A 24,415-nucleotide genomic window follows, 5' to 3' on the forward strand; every position below is an offset into this window, starting at 1 on the left:
GCATGTGTGCTCTTGCGGCATTTCAATTTATGGTTGCCTGAGAGGGGAAGCAGAAAGAAAGGCAGCGAAGTGGATAAAAACAGCCCCAGCAGAAGCAAAGTGACTGAAGTAAGAGCAGCAGCGGCAGCAGCTTACTAAAGCCAAGGGGATACTTTTCCTGCAGGTGCACGCTTGCCTTTGCAAAGTGTGGTGGCTTCACTGCTCTGCGCCAGAAGGCTACAAAGAGTCACGCTGCTGACGCCACCGTTGTTGCCGCCAGCGCTGCTGACGCCTCTTACTACTATTTTTGTTTTTTTTGGCAGTACGCGGGGCCTCTCACTGTTGTGGCCTCTCCCGTCGCGGAGCACAGGCTCCGGACGCGCAGGCCCAGCGGCCATGGCTCACGGGCCCAGCCGCTAAGCGGCATGTGGGATCTTCCCGGACCGGGGCACGAACCCACGTCCCCTGCATCGGCAGGCGGACTCTCAACCACTGCGCCACCAGGGAAGCCCCTTACTACTATTTTGTATGTGACAGTTTCAAATATAACTCTTCAAAAATACAGTCTAGAGGAGGTAGGGGTGCAAATTTGCACAGGAGCATGAGCTTCAATCAGCACAAGTAGAGAGGGGACTCCAGTGGAAACAAGCCCAGTTTCAAGATAGGCACTGAAGAGGCATCACTGTTCCTGCACCCGGGGAAAAGGGTTTCTACACCATGACCATGGGACACTTTCTCGGTAACCACCTTACCTTCCCTCATCCTTCATCTCTTCTTTTGCGGCAGAAAATGGTATTCAGTTCATTTGAGTGTGAAGACAAATTTACTGCCGTACAAAGAATCCCAGTGGACAAGCTACAATCACATACCCGACGTCACTACTCATTTGAATGTGGAAACAGCCAACAAAAACATCAGGCTTTTGTTGGTAATCTAGTTCTAGTCCTTGCCACATTCCATTTTACTTACAGTCCTAGCCACAAGTGAATCTTGGTTTTCTTGGTCAAAAAGGAAGTCAAGTCTCCCTATGCTTCCTGGGTTTCACATCTAACCCTCAGTTAAATACTATTCTCCCTGCATCCAAAAAATTTTACTTCAAATCAATGAATGCTTTATGAACATCAACAAAAGATCCAGCACTGTTTCATCCCTCATGGAGGCTGTAATCTGAGTTAGATTTCCCTAGATTGGGTCTTTTGAAATAGTCTGGTCATTTCTTGGCAATATGGTTTGGAGTGATATCCGTGGAGTTTCACTTGCCAAACCCTGCTTTAAATAGAGAGGCCCTTGCACTTATTCTAGAAGAGAATCTACCATACATATCTCACGTGGCCTTGCAGGAATGGAGACACAGGATAATGATTTCAGGCTACACAAGTTGTTAGTGGCAACACGAGCTTCTAGTCAAGAGGAATACTTGGTGGAGAGAAACGGCAAATTTGCCCGTAAGGGAGGAGAGGGGCCACCGAGATTGAAACAGAGCCAGGTGAACAAGGGTTTTGTGTACATGTGCTGAAAAGGGCACAGTTACAGAAGAGAGAATTGGGGAATCTCATTTGAGCTGCCCCATAATCTCGGGTCCACGGTCACATCTCCTTTCCAGTTTTCATAATGTCTGATCCTCTTTTTTTTCTTTTGGCAGCACCGAGCAGCTTGCAGGATCTTAGTTCCCCGACCAGGGATCAAACCCGTGCCCCCTGCAGTGGAAGCAAGAAATCCTAACCAATCGACCACCAGGCAATTCCCTCGATCCTCATTATTTCAAAAAGTCCATTATGCTTTGATTGCCTTCATTGTGTCTCATCCTTACCTTCCAGAACAATAATCTAAAGAACATATTTAACGCTTAAGGCATTCACTGAAGCAAGAGAGCCTTGGCCAGTCCTCCAGGTAGCTGTTTAAATTTTACTGCCTCCATGAAAAAAAAAATACTGGTTTTTGCTCAGAGAAATAAGTGCCTAAGTGTAAGGTAAAAGGGGCTATCCAGCCACCGTTGATTTTCCCCCACTGAGGTGATTTTTATTTACAGTGATTAGGAATAACGTACACACATGTATGTGCGCACACACACACACACACAAAACATACACACACAAACATACATTTACAAATCACTAAAATTTCTATTTACAGGCTTTGAAAAATATCTATAGTTTATAGCAACCTTGCCTACACATAAAGATTTTTAAAACCACCACCTACAATGCCAAGTTCTTTGGTTTTTAATTTTGCAACTGCAGCCCAAAGGAAGACAATGATACATTGGTATGGAGGCTACTGGGCAGATGGCAGATCACTGGTGGAAAGCACTGCTAGAAAAAAAAGGGACAAAGTGAGAAAATTAATGTTTGTCCCAGATTCTGCTTCTGTTCTGTCAACCCGCTCCTCGCTTTGTTTCAGGGACTGTTTCAAAGTTGGAAATCATTTTCTCTTACCAGATTCTTTATTACCAACACTTAAAAAGTCAATAGACAATCAGGAGGAACAGTCTCACAGTCATTTACCCCTTACTCTAATTTGCATTCACAAGTGATCACCAGCTGGAAAAAAAAAATTCCCTTTGAAGATGTTTAAACATTTTTCCTAAGGAGATAAAAACATAGAGTTTTTTTACTTTTGTCCTTTTATGCAAATGATTTAAATGCAGAAAATGTCAACCATTCTCCTTTTAATAATAAAGTAAGAAATACACCTTTACAAAGCAAAATTTAAAAAAAAATCCTGAAGTGGCAGTTATGATTGTTCAGTGACTAAACTGCCTGAACAAAGCATGTCATATACATTTGAAATATGCTCAGACCATAGCAAACCTATTCGATGAGGCAAAATAACATTTTAACCGTCATGGCAAAAGTGATTTGATTTCTATTTAAGTTCTTTGTGGACCAGTAAGTAATTGAACTGCAGCTGCTTTCTTTCTAAAGTCTTCTGCCTAAATAGAGCCACGTTGGATGGGCTGTTGGCAGGGGCAAAGAAGGGGGGCTTTTGAATGTACTGATTATTTTATTTCCTTGGGTTTACGGTGGAAAATATTACTTTCCACAGAGTTTTTAAGGGACAGTGAAAATACAAAGATTTGTCTTAAATTTTTGTTTACTTTTAGAAGATAATTTTTTATCACTAGGTCCAATTAGTAACGTGAGAAAAATATCTAATGAATACTTATTATTTTGGCCTGGCACATTTCTGTATTTATTCATAAAGTTGTTTTCTTACAGTTTGAATTGCACCCTTCCCATCTGAATATGACATGCTTCTGTTCTGGTAAAGATTAATCCCATTCACTTTAAAAATAATAAAGAGATATCTGATTCCTCAATGGACAGAGAAAGATGACAAGTCATTCTTTGTTCAGTTGGTATTTAAGAAAGAGAAAACTGATTGTTTATACTTGATTTTTAAGATAACAGATCATTCTACAACACTATTTACAACGAACAAATTAACTGTTTTGAGTTTCTTGGAAAGGGTTGTTAGTGTCCCCTGTAAACATTTTCGAAAATGAAATTTTAAATCACCTTCTGCTCTATTGACAGAACAAGGAAAGATTTGCATTCAAATATGAACACTGTGCAAAGCACTATAACCTAAGAAAATTGGACAATATTATAACCTAAACTGTCCTTAGAGAAAAAAATCTGACAATCATAAATCATGACATTCATCTTTGAAAATTATAAAAATTTCCAGAATAGAATTCATGAAACCTTAAAAAGTTAGGCAGTATTATATTTAAGTGGAAAATCCTATCACAAGATGAAATATTTTTAGTTTTGGAAGTATTTACCTAAAAGACTTCTTTAATAAAAGGTGCTGTGACTAAATGAAATGTTTAACTTCAACAGTAAGAAATTTGCTTTGCAAGTTTTCGTTTCAAATTTCTTTGGTGACAAGTTGGATCAGCGCTGTGAATGCAAAATAATATAGATAGATGATTGATAGAGATATTGTCTAAAAGGTGAATGTTAGTGTTTTCCACAGCTTTGCTTTTTAAGCTAAAGACTGTGTAAATATATGAAGTTTACAAAAAGAGCTAGAAATCACTTGTTAAATAGAAATAGTTTCAGCAGTATTTAATCCATTCATTCAATTCAGTGCCATGGATGCCACACTATTATTTCAAGTTAATAGCTCAGGCTTGAAATACCATACAGAAAATGGCTCAAAACAACTGTTCCCAAGGGCTGCAAAGTTCAATTCTTCTCTTGTTTCTAGACAGATTCAGACATCTATGCATCGCTGGGACATGAACAGAAAGGTTTTCTTTCAGGGATACACAAAAAGAAAATTAAGGAGTCTCTGTTCATTCCGAATGTTAGCCACCCCTCCTCAAAAGGACCTTTGGCTATTTGATACCTCCCTTAATAGAGTACAGGGTGGCACATTAGCAAATTTATCACAAATGTAAAAGCAAAGAATATGAATATGCATAGGCATGCTTTGTTATAAAGAGACCTTATCTACCTTAAAACTGCTTCAGAAATATAAGATGAGATAAAAGTCCCCTGAACACTTAGCAAAATATATTATACATCATTGCTTAAGAATAAAAATATACTTTTTTCATACTGTAAGTTTAAATCATCAGGAATTTTTAAACACCTCCTATATATGTAATGGCCCACCTATGTGTAGACCTAATAATGTTTCCATAGAAGTCACAGTATTTGGCAAAGACACATGAGACATCTTTGACAAAGGTCCATAGAAACTTCTGGGTGCCACACAAAATTACAGATAATCATTGTTTATTCAGAGTCCTAGTCTTTATTTTTCCAAAACACTGGTACTAAGTTGTAGAGTGCGCATTAATTTGTTAGATAAAATAAACGGCAAAGACTTGGTGTGATTCAGTGTACTCAGTTGGTGTTAGTATTCCTAAAATTAAGTAAGTTCACATCATAGGGGCTGGCAGATTCATTATGCGACAAATCTTCACGGGAATAAGGAGTGGCCCCGATACTTCTCCAGAGGTAGTAATAAAAATCATATTATTGGCATGACTGTACCAACTCAGACTTATTTAGTCTTTGAGCTACAATCACTTTATTATTCTGTTTCTGATTCTGAAAATATCACATAAAAGACTAGTCCTTGGGCTTCCCTGGTGGTGCAGTGGTTGAGAGTCCGCCTGCCGATGCAGGGGTCCCGGTCCGGGAAGATCCCACATGCTGCGGAACGGCTGGGCCCGTGAGCCATGGCCGCTGAGCCTGCGCGTCTGGAGCCTGTGCTCCGCAACGGGAGAGGCCACAACAGTGAGAGACCCGCGTACCGCAAAAAAAAAAAAAAAAAAAAAAAAAGACTAGTCCTTAAGGCATAATCCATTAGTATAGAAAGGGATTGTCCAGTGAATGACCCCCAAAACTATCTCTCTGTTGCCCAGAAGCTAGATAGCTGAGAAGATAAGCTATGCACCTAGAAAGGAGAAGATGAGACTGAGCTCAACATCCATGGAAACTGGCACCCCCAACCCAAGTGCTGGCCCTTCCTAAACTGCCGGCAGGTCAGCCTGGGCTGCTCGGTGCTTGACCTTGGGTATGTATTTCCCCTGTGCAATGCTCCTCTCAGACTTGTCCAATAAAGAGGAGAAGCAAACAGGACACAGCCCTGCCTGGACCACTGTCCACTGGGGGACACATCCATGAGCTGCCAGGAGAACAGAGGACTCGAGCACCTGCTGGCTTTTTTGCTCCTGAGTTCCAGCCCATCCTTCACCCTGAGCCCTTTCCTCAACGTGCAAAGACTGGACACATTCTGGACTAGCAAACAATTAGCCTGATTCTTCAGCAGGATTTAAAACAATCAATTAGATAAAGATCTAGGCCTATTACACTAAACAGTACTATAATTTTGATACTGAAAATAATAATTTTCATGAAAGTGTATTTTAAATGTCCTGTTGGAAGTTAGCCTGGGGAAAGAAGAAAAATAAGATTGCAAGATGACAAAGTAGAGATTCTACTGGTTAACCTGGAGTTCCTTACATTAGAAGTTCCTTATCACTGCCCTAATTAATGCAAAGAAAGGCAGAGGACATGACGCAGTCCTCATGAATGGCTAGGAAATTGAGGTAGGAAAAACTCAATGCTAGATTCTTATAATTAATCTCAGGGTCTTGGTGAGGGGAGGACCTCTCTTGGTATATGGAGAATGCAAGAATATTACACTATATGATATTTCATATGATATTTCTCTTCGTATATGGAGAATGCAAGAATATTATTCTAAAATATAATTCTTGTTCTAAAAATAAATTATATGACTAACACACTTAATAATTTTACAACCTGTATTTATCATTCCGAAGACTATTTCCATGCTCTTACCATAAGTAAATTCAATTAACTAACAGTGAAGCATCATAGAGATAATTCAGTTATTCTTTATGGAACTCTTTGAAGTACAGTTATGGATCTTTTTTCATTTTTGTTCCAATAAAGAGCTGACATGTCAAGCTAAGAATAATCTATAATTGAGCAAGATATATGATACTCTATTTTAATCCTCATTATCTTTTTAGAGGGTGAGCAATAATTGCAGATAATTTCTGCCTGATTTACTATTTTCAATGGATTTTCTTCTTTGAAAACTAAAAGCCATCATCAATATTCTAAAAGCAAATGAATGGGATTAAATCATAAGTTTGAAACTGTGTTTTTCCAGTTTCCAAAACAAAAGAAGTTGAAACAGATTTTGCTGTCAGTTCACATACAACCTTTGGCAATACAGAGTTGAAGAGATGAGGCCAATTCCCAATCCATGTGAGACGGGTGCTTGTCAAGGTTGTAGCAGGCCACACTGCCAGGGAAGGAAATGACCAGCATCTGCAACTGACCCTCAGAATCAAGCAAGCACCAGAAGTTTGGGTAAAACTTCAGTCATCGTGGTTAATGTAAGTTATCGATTAGAAATCTAAATATTCCTGAAATTCATATGCTCATCAATAGCATTTCTCTAACTACTGTCTCATTTTAGCTTACGATAATTCTCATCTAAATTTATCTCATCTTTCCACCCCTTCGATTTGGGCTTTCAGATCCACTCCTCACTCATTTTTGGGGCACCAATATAATCTTGCCTTTCTCTATTTAAAATATTCAGTAGCTTCCAAGTTCCTTCCTGATAAATCCCAAACACCTTAGCATAGCATTAGGAACTGAACATTTGTGTCTCTCCAAAATTCACACGTTGATACCTAACCCCCCAATGTGATGGTACTAGGAGGTGGGACCTTTAGAAAGTGATTAGGTTATGAGGGTAGAGCCTTCATCAGCGGGGTTAGTGTCCTTACAAATGAGATCCCTAGAGAGCCTTCTAGCTCCTTTAGACATGGGAGGACACAGCAGAAAGACAGCCCCCTACGAACCAGAAAGTGGCGTCTCATCAGACACCAAATCTGCCAGCTCTTTGACTTTGGACTCCCAGCCTACAGAACTGTGAGAAAGAAATTTGTTGTTTAAGCCACCCAGTCTATGGTATTTTTGTTATAGTAGCCTGAACGGACTAAGACACATAGCATAAGGGAGTTTAAAAATCTTCCCCCGCTTACCAGTGCAAAACTCTCTGGCTAGAAATATCTTGATACCTGGCTACCTTCTAACTCTCTCTCCATGACATGGTTCAGATGACACCTTGTCTCTCTTCATTAATCCTGGCTCTCTACAGAATAAGGGTCTTCCTCTGGGTGCTGATTAACTTATGCAGTATTTCTGCTCCTTTTTAATCACATGCTCTCACCATGCTTTTCTTCTCATCTTTTGTGGAAGGCAATCTGACACTTACATGCGTTTAGGAAATTTCAATTCATTCGAGTCAAATAAGTGTTTCCTCAGGATTATCTGAGTCTTCCCTTTGCACAGCTTTCTGCTTCTGCAACCACAGACGGATGCCCCTGAAAGTTTAAGATTCCCCTGAGATGGAAATGCTTCATTAAAAAAATCGACACCAGCTTTTACATTCATAAAAAATATAGTAAAAGAACTGTTCAGTATCAGGTGGTACTTTTCTTTCTTTTGAAAAATGTCACAAATCTGCATGATCACATGCTTCTCATCTGTAAGTACTGTCTTCCATGAGTTCACTGAGCAGAACAGTGGCCTGAAGAAAGAATCAGCACAGCAGTATTCTGCAGATTTTCATTATTTCTGTGAAATGGGATGATGTGTCTTATTACTACCCTACATTTATGTTCAGTACTGTTATTGTCAGATCTCTGAAACTGAGGAAGCATATCTATGCTTGAGACACATGAGCAGTAGGATTTCATTATCTAAGAATATTCTGATGTATTCTCTGTACTGCAAACATACCATGGAGATTATGCCCACATGGGACATTATGAAATTTGCCTTTGCTTTGTAAAATATCTCAAAGTAACAGCATTCTCTTTTAGATGAAGGATTTTCCAGTGACTTCTTTCCTGTCAAATAGAATACCTAGTTATGAACTGCAATAAAATATTAGAACACACACAATAACCTGTGTGCAGCAATTGGCAATTGACAGCTTTTTAAAGAAATATATTATAGAATTTGTGACAATATGATACAGATACAACTGGCAGTGTGCCGCAGCAGATGATCAAAAAAAGAGTTTTCACATGTGCATTTAAGTGGAAACACAGTGGATCTGTAGCGTTTAGCTACTTCTATTGCACATATTTGCTAACCATTTTCCACTGTACTTTCCTCAGATATGAACTTTAATGCGATCATAGGTGATACAATTGTTAGATATGCCTGCAATTTTTATTTGGTACAAGAATGAGAAATCCACAAGATATGTTGTTGGTAGGCACTGCAATTTAACCTAAGATTTTTCAGAAATCTATATCCTCAAAACTAAGAGCTAAATCTGCTCTGTGCTCTAACTCCTTGCAATGCAAAGTGTCGCCTGTAGTTTAGCCACATCTGCATCACCGGAGAGGTGCTGGTCTAGCTCACAATGTCTCAGTCACTTTGGATCATGGGGCTACACTTATAGGATCCATAAACCTTATTTTTAATCTTCCCTTCTTCAAGTTATCCAGGTACTTTGGAATCGAAGCCAAAAAAATAAAAATCACACTTGACAATCCTTTTCAGAAACATTTTCATTCTCCCAAGAGAGGGAATATGAAGTTCCAAACGCTGCATGTGAAAAAGTAGGAAAAAACCACACATTTGGTTCCATGTGTTAGAAAGGACTGATTTCTGTAAAGTGAAGAACTGTAAGTTACCAACAGCATTACACAGGAATAAGCTGAGGAAACTGAGCTTTATGAAGACCAGTAATTCTCACCAAACACTGCTCAGTCCCTCTCCATCCCATAAGGCGCCCTTGATGCTGCAAGAGCTCCACCCCAGAAAACGGAAGGGCAGCCAGCAGCGAGGTGGAGATCCACGTGCTGCTCGTCCATGCACGTGTCCCTGCGGTCACGGAATTCACTGAAGGCTGCTCAAGCACGGCCAAGTCATGCATGGACTTCAATCTAACCTGAAAGTCCCTGAAGCCCTTATATTCCCAAAGTAATTACAAAAAGCATGCTAGTGACTGCTTTTAATACCTACTAATTAGGGGGAAGTACTCTTCTTTTTTTTTTTTTTTTTTTGCGGTACGTGGGCCTCTCACTGTTGTGGCCTCTCCCGTTGCGGAGCACAGGCTCCGGACGCGCAGGCTCAGCGGCCATGGCTCACGGGCCCAACCGCTCCGCGGCATGTGGGATCTTCCCCGACCGGGGCACGAACCCGCGTCCCCTGCATCGGCAGGCGGACTCTCAACCACTGCGCCACCAGGGAACTTGCCCAAGTGGTTATACACCCACATGAACAGAGGAGGTACAAGAATAAAGGTCTCATGTAAAATAAAATGCAGATCGACAGTGGCGCTTGCCAAATGTTGAGTCCCCACTTATTCATCAGGAAATACGAACTGTTTCAAAACATCTTTATATCTTCATGAAAAGAATATGAAAAAAAGAAAACAATGACAACAGCAATGAAACTTCAATTGGAAGATTCTTTAACTGGAATACTAAGTTTTATGATCCCTCCATTATCTGTTCTTGTGCAGAGCCAGAAAAAATACTGTCAAGTACCAAGTTAAGAAAATAACAGCTTTTGTTTATTTCAGAGTGAATTTGTGCCAAAATAGTAAATATGCTATTGTCTTTTGTTTTTGTCTTTGTTCAGTGAAAGTGGGATACAAAGTCTAGACAATGGCAGAAGTTGGGGAGAACATGCACAGGAATGCCATTCTGGGTGGCTTAAGTCTCACTGGGATACAAATTATTTTAACAGTCACTGCTACAATCAGGGCTCTCAGGCCAAATAATTCTGATTCCTGACATCGACTCTGGAAGCTTCTAAAAGGCAAAAGCATACACAGTCGTTCATGCTCATTGCTTATATTAAGCAACATAAATCAAAATGCTATTCCTAAAACATAAGAAAGATCTTGTCACGATGCCCAGCACAGAGCAATCACTCTATAACCATTTGCTTCCTTTCTTTCTTATTTCCATTTAACTCAATCGGGAAAAAGTATTTTCCCCAAAAGAGACGCAACAGTTTTCAAAAATACTATTTCAAGGGCCAGGATAAGTAAACTTTACAGAGAAGTTTCTGATGTAGGCTTTTGCTTCCAGAACTAGTGGTGGTGCCGAGGGGTGACTTATGGGACTTTAGATCCCCAATAATCTCCATCAATCCCCAGCACCCCATAAAAATAAACTCAAAATAAAAGCAGTCCTCTAGTTATGAAATCTAGCTTCAAGACGAGTCCCCTTTCAGCCAGACTGAAACCCTGAAGTTACTCTATCGATATTCAGGTGCTACAGTTATCCAAAAGCATTACATAATCAAACAGCCATTTATTTTTCCTTCTATTAGAGGAAGCAGAGCCAAGTAGTAAGGCTAAATCTTGAGAGCTGGGCAGTCCTGGGTTTGACTGCCAGCCCTTTACTCATTAATGAGAGACCTTAGGAAAAATACTCAACCTAAAACTGAAAGTACCCTCATGTTAATCACTGAGATTAGCCAGTGAAACTGGGGATGCATATCTCAGCAGGCTGATGTAGGGACCAGATAAGATGATGACCATACAGTACCTGGCAGGTCTTAGCACCAAGTGAGTGCTCAGTGAATAGCTCCCTGCATCATCCTTCCTCCTTTTTACTGATTCAAAATCTCTGACATTACATGGTCTCCCTCTATTAAGGAAAAAAAAGAGAAAAACTGGCTGAATAACAGAATCATGGCTATACTAACAACTAGAATTGTACTGATACTTTGGGGAGTGTTAATATATCCCTGAGTAAAAGGATTTTCTATTTTACCAATGATTAGAAAAATTCAGCATCCTGCACGGAGATCACAGAGTTCTAGGAGTCTGTGTTCTCTCCCTTTAATCTCAATAGGTTACTAGTTCTGGGCAAAGAGGAAACATCTCTGCTTCTGTTCAGCTCTCCTTTCTTTATGCTGCACCCTGGCTCAAGGGCAGCCCAGGGAGGAATTGTGTTGCCTACCCTGAGTTGTTACCACGACATTGTTGCCAAAATAGCAGGTACTCTGCAGGAGTCAGAAGAGCCTCTGACAGATATTATATGAGTTCTGCTCCTGGCACATCATCCTCTGTTGTCTGTTAAGGGCCTGACGGGGGCAGTCAGGGGCCACCAGAGTCACAAACTAACTAAGGCGATGGAGAGGGGTTTTGAAAATCTTCGGGCTCTCACCTAAAGAGAATCCCAATGGGCTGTGCTTCATTTCTGAAGATTCCTCTCACCATGAGGGAACAAAATGATGCTTTGATACCATCTGCAGAACTATGTCATATCTGTTTCATGAAGTTGAGTTCTTTTCCTAAATACTGAGTATTTCAGGGCAGTAAAAAGAATGCTGCCTGGTTCTTTAAAATAGAAACCTGTTACCTGGGACATAGTAGGAACTAAACCTTCAGATTGAGAGAATATACAAACGGACAATGTCCAGACCATGGATAACAACAGAACTCTGACCCCAACCTCTAGAGCAACCAGTCCAGGGAGCCAAAACACAATCCTGGCAGCCATCGGCCCAGAAGGGGCAGGACTTGATTAAAAACTGATGGTTTCTCTATTTTTTGTCCCTATGCCCAACTCTGGACCAAGCACAGAAAGCCATGTATGTTCCCCAATCACGAGATGCTCGGCTTCTGATGAGCCTACCTCCAGCTTCTCCGTGCCAACAACCTCTAATCAGAGCACACCTGGAGCCTTCTCTTTTTTTAACGGAAAAACTTTCCCACTCCCCTGCCTGCTTTTGAGTCTCTGCCAAAGGCAAGTGATAGAGGCTCACTCCCTGGCTACAACAAACTGAATAAATAGCTTCTGTTCTCATTTGAATGGTTTTTGCTTAGTTCCATAAGATTCACTTGTTTGTGTCTGTTATATCTAGTATACTAACAAGATCATATTTTAGCATTTGCAATGCTAAGGACTATGGAAACTTAAGCAATGCAATACCACCCTCGAGGCCTCTGGGCAACCCCAAAATCTGCCTAGAATGTGCCTTCAGCAGCCTTCCCTACTTGCCAAACCCACCTCCAACCGTCCTTCTCTTTCCAATTTGTGGCCCCAATTATCACAAAGAATTATGTACAGTAACAGAGTGACCAACCATCAGTTTGCCCAGAACTGCCCCATTTTAGGCACTGAAAGTTCTACATTCCAGGAAACCCCTCAGTCCCAGGTAAACTGGGACAGTTGGTCACCATGCAAGACTCCTCATAATGCCATGCCGTTCTGAGACTCAGCCTTTGCAGATGTAATTCGTTCTGCCAGCAATCTTCTCTTTTACCATCGGCAAATTATCAACCTGGTGAGCTCCTCTCAATCTGCTGAGCGTGAGCCTAAGTGCCCACTCTTAGGCCTCTTTGACAACAGCCCATCCCCTAACCCCAAGCAGATGACCATCCCCTCCTCTATGCCACACTGGCCTGTGTATACTTTTGCGCATATCACATGGCATAGGGATGAGCTGGTTACGGCGTTTACACTTTCTGACCCTGTTACACAATCATCTCCTTGCAGGCAGGAGAGGGACTGTATTTCCCTTTGTGTCTCCTCACTGACGTCATCACAGCAAGCCCATGTGTGTCTGTTTCCTGAGTAAGTGCATTCGTGGGTGATTAAATGGCTTAGCTATTATTTATTTTATTTAACATAATTATAATTACTTATTGAATTCCTGAATATTAACAAATTAATTATTTATTAATGAATTAAATTGATCCTCTACAAAAAAGTCCATAAGTTCCAGATTGAGCCGAAGGGACAGCTTATAAATATTGATACATATGTGGAAGTTGGGTGCCTTGCAGGAAACAGACTTATTAATCCATTTCAATTACCCAGATCATTGACCTACCTCAATCTGGGTGGTGTTGTCCTGCCCGTCGTCCAGGAGCAGGTCCGTGAAGCCTCTGCGCTCTGGGGAGTCTTGGCCCAGGCTGGCTCGGTTTGAGTCTACCACCTTGAGAGAATCCAAGTGCCTTTTCCACCGGTGGCTGAATGCATGGGAATCCACCTCCACCTCCTCTTCTGTTTGTGGGAAGGCTTGAGCAACCTGATAGTGCCAATCTGTTTGAAAAAAAAAAAAAAATAACGATTTACCACCTGTTATGCATCATTTGCATGCTTTCTAATAGAGAAGAAAAATATTCTGCTAGTCAAAAGAAGAGGAAACTAACTCATAACAGTGAAATCTGTTTAACTGTAATATTTTTGAGTTGGTATGAGTATCTCCGAGTAGAATGCAATTTTAGGACACACCATGATAAGTCGTGACAATGGTTAATGTGCACATCCAGCAGAGTCCCTAAAACAGTTGTGCAGCCCTAAAGTAATGCACTTTTATTCCCTTCCTTGCCCGTCCTTCACACACACCCTTCATAAGCATTCTCTAGTTGTTCTGAGAAAACAAACTACAATCCAAACAAAGGAATGAAACTAAATGATTCCCAGCACATTTGAAAATACAAATCAGACATGAATAACTTGTGAGTTTATATTATTTCATGTGAGTTATGCTGGGCAGCAGAGAGAAAACAGAGCATTTGAATGGGTTAAATAATACATGGAATGACCTTTGTGCAAACGTGCTAACCTGCCTTGTAGCTCACAAGTCAGACTTGGTTCACTGCCGAACTCATTTAATAAGCCACGTCCTCGGGAGGCCTCACAAACGCTCTTGCTCATTTGAGCTGTTCTCACCTTGGAATCTTGTCAGGGTGGTAAAGGATGACAGTGATAGGCACTTAGAGAAATGGATGGGAAGGCAAGGAGATCAAATCACAAAGGTATTTTAAAGCCATCTGCAGGGACTGGCCTTGCTGACCCAGCTCATTCTGCTACTACAGGAGGGAAAATTAGATCTAATCATTACTCCTAGTCTTTCATTTCAGTGGGTCAGCAGGGGAAGGTGTTCCACAAGTATGGGAAATTCAGTGTCTGACCAAGAACAGTTCTCCTCTAGGCAACTATTACCAAAAGATACGAATTGACAGGCTTTATAACTGGCAGGATATGGGTTCAAAAAACGCTAAGAGAGCAGTGATTTAATTACAGCTGTGAGGTTCCCATCAATACAAGAACGTTCCAAGAAACAAAAATGTATTTAATGAAGCTTATAATACCATTAAATCAATTACTTAGAACTCTAATAACCAAGTTAAGGCTTCCACTACTAATCACATGCAAATGGTCTAAAATATCTCCCTTTGAACTCAGAAAGATGCTAATCATTCTTCTAGAGGGGCTATTCTTTGATTTCACTGTGAATTTAAATGATCTGCCACTGCCTAAAGCCTTTTTGGATACAGTCTAGAGTGATGCACTACCACAGTGTTGGCAATCTAGACTTTTCCATGGGCTTGTAGAATATTAGAGCTTAAAAGAGTCATGGAGATGGAAATGGCCAAAAATTCCACAGAAAGGAACCCTAGAGCCAGAAAATGTAGCACTGTGCTCAATTCACAGAATAGCTAGTTGCAGGCTAGGAAGAAACCCAGGTACATAGAGGGTTTATCATGGTCCCCTCCCACCTTCCACACAGTAAATGTTCAATATGTATGTCTAACGAGTATTTTACAGAAAATGTTTCTTTTCTGTTTGTTTGTTATAAATTTATTTATTTTTGGCTGCATTGGGTCTTCGTTGCGGTGCGCGGGCTTCTCATTGCAATGGCTTCTCTTGTTGCGGAACACGGGCTCTAGGCATGCAGGCTTCAGTAGTTGTGGCATGCGAGCTCAACATTTGTGGCTCTGGGGTGCAGGCTCAGTAGTTGTGGTGCACGGGCTTAGTTGCTCTGCAGCATGTGGGATCTTCCCAGACCAGTGCTCAAAAACCCGTGTCCCTTGCACTGGCTGGCAGATTCTTAACCACTGCACCACCAGGGAAGGTCCGAAAATTTTTCTTTTTTAAGGTGTTGTCCCCACTGGACATTGAATAATGTTCAATGTTCAATAAATGTTTGTTGACTGACCAAATGAATGAATAAATTGTAGACAGTCTCTCTGGAGCAAAAATGATAGGACCAGGCACAATTAAGTACGGAAGAAATACTGTACAAGGATTCAGGAGACCTGGGGTAGAATTCTTTCGTTAGGTTTGCTGAACAGGGGATATTGCATGATTTACAAAACTCTCTGTGCTTTAGTTACCCTATATTTCAAATGGAAATGAAAATATCTTACCTGCAAAAGCAGACAGCTTTTCCTGAGTATGTGCCAGGTTCTAAGACTTATGATTCTAGGCAAAGCTACATAAAGCAATTTTATTTGCTTTATTTAGATATCCTGCCTCATTACCAAAAATATATGAGGCAGCTTACAACAGAAGTACACAATAAAGTTTTATAACAACCAGTTAAGGCCTCGTAGCACAACACTCAGATTAAACTTTAGAGCTGTGCATTCACCTTGCACTGGGGTGGAGGCTATCTGAATACAAACAATCATGTAGGAACAACTGAAAATCTATAGGATCCTTACTAGAATGTCAGTGCAGATAAGAGGGATAGCAAATATCATGTAGTCAATGGAGTAAACAGTCCTAGATATAAAAATATTATTTAAAAAAAATCACAGAAAGGGAAAGTCTCCAGCCAGAGGTTTCTCAGTTCTTTATAATGTAAATCAGAAAAAAAAAAAAACACGAAAATCTCCAAAGAAGTAGTCCTTATTAAAATCTTCAGCTGTTGGTTTCTTTAAAATAGATGTTATCATTGGATATTAATTGCCTGATATTAATTTTACCATTATCCTTTTAGATTTTTATAACAGAGGACAAAACATAGTACTTTTCATGATGCCTGTTAGGCCAGTAACATAACACTAGCCCCTGTGGCCCTGGCACAGAGCACAGAGTAGACGAAGCAACTAACACTGGAGGAGCTGTCTGCAGAGGAAGTCTAGTTCTCGTCTTTGATTGCTCTTTCTCATTTTCTCCCTGCCTTCTTACCCTAAGAAGGAGCTTCAAAACTTAGGGAGGATAAAGTCCATATTCCACACTGCTAAACTAATTAAACAAGGAGGCCATCAGACTGAGGTGGCTCTAAAACCTTAGCAGCCTACGTAAGTAAACCCAAACCTGAGCCTGCAGCTGCCTCAAGGTTAAGAAATCAAAACCTAAGAACAGGGCTTTCCTGGTGGCGCAGCGGTTGAGAGTCCGCCTACCGGTGCAGGGGACATGGGTTCGTGACCCGGTCCGGGAGGATCCCACATGTTGCGGAGCAGCTGGGCCCGTGAGCCATGGCCGCTCAGCCTGTGCGTCTGGAGCCTGTGCTCCACAACGGGAGAGGCCACAACAGTGAGAGGCCCGCGTACCGAAAAATAAACAAACAAAAAAAACCTAAGGACAACCAGTCACAAACTTACACCCAGACTTTTCTGAAACAGGCAAACACTTAAGCTACAGCCAATCAAATAATTTCCTTGTTTTCTTCTGCCTTTTCTCCATAAAATCTCTCCCCTCGTTGGGGTTCTTAGAGTATTCCTAACCACTTCTGGTTTGTGTTGCCCCACTGAAATTGATTTTCAGTCAGGTAAACTCTTAAAATGTTGAATATGCCTTAGTTTATCTTTTAACACCACTTAAGTTGAAATTTGGTAAGTCTGATTAGTGTGTCAAACTCTTGTTTTTGTGATGAACATTCCAACTCATTTTCAGCTAGATTATTGGGGAAGGTGAATTTAACAGACAGGTAGGCCTCCCGTATAAAACAAGCGCAAATGCTTCCTCTAGCATTTACAAGGGTAAGTCCCCAGACAGCTGCGGGTTTTGGTGTTTGTTTTTCACTTTCTGGCAGTGTTTTATGATTTTTTTTGCTTGCTTTCCTGTTGTATTAATTGCTATTACAGCCGTTGATTAGTTTGTCTCCCTGATGGACATGCTTGCTCCTTCTAGAATTTACTACAGTAAACTTTGTAAACTGATTACTCAATCACTTGCTGGCTCTGACTGTAAAGAGGAAACAAAATCTAAGGAAGGAACTGAGGGTTTTCCAATGTGAACCTTTGTGAGCTTTAGTGCCTAGCCTCTGTGAATTTTCTTTGGGTTGCTATTTTATACCTAACTCTTTTTCTCCGGTTAGGTTATGAATAAGCAAGACGACCCAATCATGCATAGAGGAAACATTCCTGTTTGCTCATAATTCAGTAGTACGTGGTTCCTCAAGACTAAAGTATGAAATTGGCTTCGATTTTTAACCCATTTCAGAATGATTTTTAGAGAAGATAAAACAAGTCAAAAATGGATGTTTCCAGAAAGAAAGACTGAGAAAAACTGGCAAAACCACAGCCTTGTTATCTACATTGTAAATTACTCCTATGCACTTCATGGGCTTTCTAACTCACAAAAATATTTCAAATTATCCTTTAAATCACCACCAAAACAAATCATTCAGAAGAAAGGTGAAGGGATATATGTAATATAATTTTTCGCTTCCCAGCTGTAGTGAAAACAAAAGCAATAGGAGGGATCTTTGATCTGGTTGCACAGACTGTCTGCTTTCTGTCCACTGTGTGTTAATTAAACCACTGATGGAAAACCGTCAAAGAGAATTTTCGCCAACATGTTTTGCTATAGTTGTTAATCACATAGCTCATGGAAACATTAAATATATCTAAGGACTTCCATTTGGATATAAGGAAAGCAAAAAGACATACTTTTGTATATTTAATATATAAATTGACCTTAACACATCCTTGAGATACTTTATTTGATAAAAACAGTAGATAAAGTATTACTGAAGAAGGTATTTCATTACATTTCAAATAGACCATCATTATGAAACCCAATAATGTCTAGTTAATCTGAGAGTAAAATAAGAAACTCACGTACATCTTCATATTATTCTTTGCAAACCTTGCAAGTCTCTTTTGTGCTATCATCTACTATAAAATAAAATCATTTAAAATAAAAACAAAAGGGAAGAAAGCTGTTCTGGGTTGGATGTGTTTATATTTGTGTCTTATCCTAATGATTTTATTTAAATACCTTACATTTAGCTAATAGTTGAATGCATCTTTAACTGTATTTCTTGAGTCTTGCATACAAGCCGTACATACAATATATGTCGAATGACCAAGGAGTAACCACATAAATTGACATGCATCTTGTGCAATGAGGATCCGTTATGACTGCACCTTCTGACATGCACTTTGGTCTGCACTTCACAAATGAACAAATCACTCTTGTGGATCCTCTGCAAAAACGTTAAGATTTTTTACTGCAAACAGATTTACTGGCTAGATTCATCTGACAATAGATAAAATTATTCGGCTAAGGTAGACTGCCATATGGCTTCGCATCTCAGTTTATTACGGAAATGAAGAGGAAATTCCATACAAATGGTTATATTCTTGGTTCTGTCCAATAATGAACTGTCTATGTAGTGGACTTGGAGGTTTTGACTGATAGCATTACAGAGTAAGATAGCTACAGAAGAGAAAGCAGACAGAATGTTTTGTCGAGAGACATTAAAGGGTTTGAGTGGGACCTGGACATCATTTTCTTGTTAAGCTTCCCACATGATTCTTTGTGTCCCCCTGGTTGAAGACCACTGCCCCGTGCTCTAGCCCTACCACAGGTCATGTCTTCACCATCTCTTGCCTCCTACCTGGTGTTACTTTCTTCAAACTCTACCTTCTCCAACCTTTTCTCCATCTGCTATCAGAGATACCTTTTAGATTTATTCACTTCTCTTTTCTGATTAAAACCTCTAAGGCTCCTTACCACCCAACAAAACTATAAAACACCTTATGCTCTTGTTCTAACCCCTCTTCCCTGTCTTTGCCTCCCCCATCATGCTCTATGCTCCCACCACACAGGATTTCTCAATCATCTCTTTACCTGCAGTGAATACCTTTGCATGGCGGAAAGCCCTTCCTCACTCCAGGGCCTTGGGAAATCTCACAACTCCTTCAAGATCCAGTTCAAATATTGTCTCGGTGAATGGAGCCTCCCTTGACTCCTCCAGGCGGGGCTAATTGAGTTTTCTTCTGTAATCCAATAACCCTTTACACCTGACTCTTTAAACCCTCTTCCAACAATCCCCACTTCAGTGTGAGATTGTGCAGAAAAGAGTTAACACAGCGGGCCTGAGACTGCTATCCTTAGAAAATCTTGTTTGCAAGGTTGGCCCTGGCTGGTGCCTGGGAACTAAGATTTGGGGAGGGTTCCCACCATCCCCTAACAGATAAGAGTGGCTCACTGTGGCTATACTGCCTGGGCAAACACTACTGTTTATGCTGACAACGAGCCTTCCTTTTGGGAGTCTGGAATTTTGGTACACGGTAGACAGAAGGTAGTTATGTGAACAGTTCCCAATAAAAACCTTGGGCACTGAGTTTCTAATGAACTTCCCTGGTTGACAGTATTTCACATGTGTTGTCACAACTGGTTGCTGGTGGAAGTAAATGCTTCCTCTGCGCTCCCGCTGGAGAGTGCTCTTAGAAACCTGCCCTGCTTTCCCCAGACATTAAAAATGCCCCAAGTGCCTTTTCCTTTTATGAATTTTGCTTTGTATCCTTTCGCTGTAACAAATCACAGCTGGGTCTTATGATTCCTCCTGTCATATGACCAAACCTGAGGGTGGCCTTGGAGACTCCTGACACAGAGATGTTTCAGAACAGGACTTCTATCTTATTTATATTTTTTGTCCCATCAGTACAAACATGGATATTGAAATATAATAAATATCCAAAGTTTTCTGAAAAGCAAATGAATGAATGAGTAAACAAATGACTGGCCAGGTTGCCGCTCATCTGAGACAGCATCTTAAAGGATTATGTATGCGATCTGCTGTCCAGCTTCTTAAGATTTTAACCATGTTTCTTGCTCAGTCAGATAAAAGGATGGAAGAAGGCAAAAACTATGGGAAAACAAATCTATAACAGCTTCTCCTTATCGGATATGAGTTTGACTCAACAAGAGCTCACTGGCCAGTTGGGTGATGTTCAGCAACACTCGTGGTTGCAGTTCTTTCCGGTTCATGAACTCAGTAAGAAACAGAACACATGTCTTGGAAGAATGTGGGCATGGCCAGTGAGACTGAAAAGCTATGAAGTAGTTGAAAACAAGGACATTTTAAGTGAAAAGTGGAAAACAAGTGGAGGGCTACTCTAGAAGTTTGAAGCATAAGAGTCCAGGCTCTGAGGCGCAGAGCAGGAGAATCATAACGGCCTAAGGCCGAGATGTAAGTGGCCTGCATACCCCTTACTCTCCACCCTTCCCCTTCTCTGACTTCTGAGTCATTGCAGGGTTCTTGGTCACTGTACGGTGTTTTTCTGGTGAAGAACATTAGCCAGTTCAAGAAAAAGTACGCAGGAAATGAAAGGGAATGGGAAAATGTAACCAAACACTCAACCCAAAATATGTACAAAACCAGTTACACGTTAAAATTGTAACAGTTTTCTAATCTTACTATTAAATAAAATAATAAGAAGACATTTTAATTTTATATATAAAATGGTTAATTATCCTATGGAAAACATGATTAGCCTTATGAGCAAATGTTAATATTTAAGACAATTTTAAGGTATTGTTGCATATTTACTAAAATATTAAAAATAAACAGAAAGAATAAAACTGTGTTAACAGTTATAAAGCAGAAGTGTTCTATGCATTGCTTCTAATAATGGGTTAATAATAGTAATATTACTAATAATAACTACCCTTCATTTAGGGTTGGTAGAATGTCAGGCACTGTTCTAAACATTTGCAAACATTAATGTATTTGGCATGTATCAATACTATTATTAACCCCATTTTACATATGAGGAAATTGATGTATATGATATGGTAAGTGATACACTAGGAAGGTAACCAGAGCTTGATCCATAGGCTTGGTTTTGACTATCATCTAATCTACCTATGATTAATCTTTAAGGGATCAAATTAGCAATGCATCAGAAAGCCTAATGATACGACACAAAGAAACAATCTAAAAGAAAAATAAGTAAGACAGAATGTGCTATTTAAAACGGTAAAAATATGTAAATAATCCAGCATGTGAAAACAAGGAATAAAATACCCCATCAAGTTGACTGCCAATGTGAGGAAACGAAACACAGCCAATGTAAAAACATAGCAGAAAATAATAGCACATTAATATTGATTATATTTTTTAGTTATATCTTGAAATGTTGGGAAGTACTTTAAAATAAATAATCTTGTTAATTGGGCATTTTCTATTAACTGCCTAGTAGAAATTTAAAAGAAAAACTGAATTCCTTCAAGTAGACTCAAGCATTTGTTTTACCATGACGACAATCTCCTGTTTTATAATAAAAGATGATTGTCAGAGAACTCAGGCCATCCACTTATTTTTCAGATAAATCTGTCAGATTTGGAGAATAAACTTATTTCCATGTTAGCCATAGTCTACAAATAATCTACAAACAGTGAAAATAGCATTTAATTAAATCTGAGAGTCTTTTAATAAGGTTCTTAGGATTTTCTGCAGAAAACATAGCATCATGAACCCAGAAAGCACATGGAATTTTTAGGTATGTGACCTCCTGCTGTGTGTGAAATAAGAGGGGGCAGCTTTACATAGCTTTTATAGTCCCTCCCAGCTTATAAAAGTCTACCATCTACTTGCCAGCTAAATATCTTGTTAACATATTTTAGGCTATTTGGGATCATGTATTAAGTATTCTACATTTGTTTTCAGATTTACTATTTAATTTGTGAAAATCCATGCATCATGAACTTTAGAGTCTCCATAGCTCAATAAAAAAGTGAAACTATTTGGTAAAATACCTTAACATTTCTCTTTATCATTAGCCATCCTCAACTACCCTTGTTTCCTGTATTCAGAATGGCTGATTTTAAAATAAGGGCTCTGCACTAAAAGCTAAGTCCAGTGCATGAAAAGTGTGACTCTGACAGCCAAGGGAAATGGAAAATTCTGTAAACAAGGACCAGTCATGGCCAACAGCCTCTAAGGAAAATTTAGTCTTCTGAGCCAGAACAGGCCAGATGGAATCATGGTTATAATGGTGCCCCATGTCAAAGATGATGTCCAAATGCCTAGGGCCCAAATCACTGAGGGCCTTCTATTAGATTACGGCTGCCAGATGTCTGATAGACTCAATCTCACTGTATATTGTCATCAGACCATATTCAGTTTGTGGGGTCAGATCCATAATGGCCCAATGTTGAGCCTAGGCTGACTTAGCCAATGACCACAGATGATAGACAACACATGTATTTCTATCAGATTATGTTGTATAACTTTTATCTGATTTAAATCATATAAATCATACCATTATCAAAACAGCCTCAAATTTCTACAGGTTAAATGCCCTCCAGAGATTTGTGTGGAATTGGATAAGCAGCCAGTAACACCTGTAATTTCCTCATCACAAAATTATCTCTACCATTTAATGTTTTAGAAGGTTATGGTCCTAAGGCTATAGCTGCGAAGCCTCAGGCAATTCAGTCAACTACTCTGGGCCTGTTTCTTTATGAGAAGATGACTTTAGTTAGTAGAAGACACATCACATTCTTAGAATCAAAACCAGAAGTATTTTTCTGAAATGTGATTCTGAAGTACAATCTAAACAAATTATCAGATTAACTGCATCCACACTCCTTACTCCCCCCGCAAAATAATGAGCAATGCCTTTCACATAATCCAACAACTAAGGGATAAACACCTGGTTTGACAAGGTCTCTAGATCTGGCCTCAGCCCTATGGCCTGATCTGTTCCCATTATGACTAAACAGATAATATTAGCTGTTAACTGTTGAATATCATTCCTGGTTAAAGGTGAAAAATACAGCCACAAACTCTGTATTTTTGGGCTTCCTGCTGTTGCCAGGGTTGATAATGCAGGGTTAACAAAATATAGGCTTAAGATGCTCAACTCTGAGCACCACACAAACACAAAGGAAAGCCATTAAAGAATGTTAAGCAGAAAATTAAAACAATCCTATTTCAGTTTTATATAAATTTAAAAGGCCAGCAGGAAAAATGTCAATAGCAATTAATACTATGTATATCTATTCAATTTTTTGATCTATAAAATGGCAACTGTATATAGTTTATCTTAATATATGCAAGTACATATCCTACATAATAAATTTTTTAAAAGATTAGTCCTCAAATTTAAAAAATGAGCAAATGCCATAAACAGATAATTCATAGCAAAGAAAATATAAATACTAATAAATGTATTAAAATATTTAACATTTTAAGAAGTCAGAGAAATACAATAAATTAAATTCTTTCATATACTACATTCACAAAGATTTATTGTAAAATTGTACTTGTCGATATTTGATAGACTAATTTCTTGAAGCTATTATTAGAGAGTACTGTACTCTCTAATATTGGTAGGGAGATTCCAATTTTAATCAAAATTTCATATGTGCATATTTTCAATCAGTAGTAAAAGTCTTCTAGGATTTGATACTGTGGAAATATTCTTAGATGTGCAAAAAGATTTATGAATAAGTATAAAAAACTGTATATAGTATTATTTGACTTGGGTAAAAGGAAAAACATACATATACTCAAAATTTAAGAAGAGAAAGAAATACATTATAGTATTACTAGTGGTTTTCTCTGTGTCATGCAAGTTGGAAGCAACCAGTTTTATTCGGTTTGTTCTTTTGACATATCTTTATTTTACACATTTTCTACAATGTGTTACTTCTATAGCAAAGGAAAAAAGCCCCAAGTCTCTACTGTTTGAAAGTCAAGTTCAAACAGTCTGACTTGGTGAAGCCTTTCATCGTCACCAATAGATAATTTTCCTAGGCAGAGTTATTTTAATGGGAACTCATAAAACTTTAATCAAACCCATTGCTGTGTTCTTCTCATTATAGTGTAATTATTGATTAAATGCCATTCCTTCACAAACTACCATGAACTTAGCCAGGGGAGGTGTCATGTCTTTATTCATCTTTGTG

The 24,415-nt window shown here is 39.4% G+C and overlaps 1 protein-coding gene across 3 annotated transcripts in view; it reads right to left on the reverse strand.

The window, feature by feature from the left end:
* Positions 1 to 24,415, reverse strand: part of PLXDC2 (plexin domain containing 2) — a 414,801-nt gene that overhangs the window by 233,984 nt on the left and 156,402 nt on the right. For all 3 annotated transcript variants that reach the window (XM_060293095.1, XM_060293094.2, XM_030837117.2), the window contains one exon: positions 13,362 to 13,573. In XM_060293095.1, the coding sequence (XP_060149078.1) occupies positions 13,362 to 13,573 (212 nt within the window). The remainder of the gene's footprint in view (positions 1 to 13,361; positions 13,574 to 24,415) is intronic.

Source organism: Globicephala melas, chromosome 2 (assembly GCF_963455315.2).
Source record: "Globicephala melas chromosome 2, mGloMel1.2, whole genome shotgun sequence".
Lineage (NCBI taxonomy): Eukaryota > Metazoa > Chordata > Mammalia > Artiodactyla > Delphinidae > Globicephala > Globicephala melas.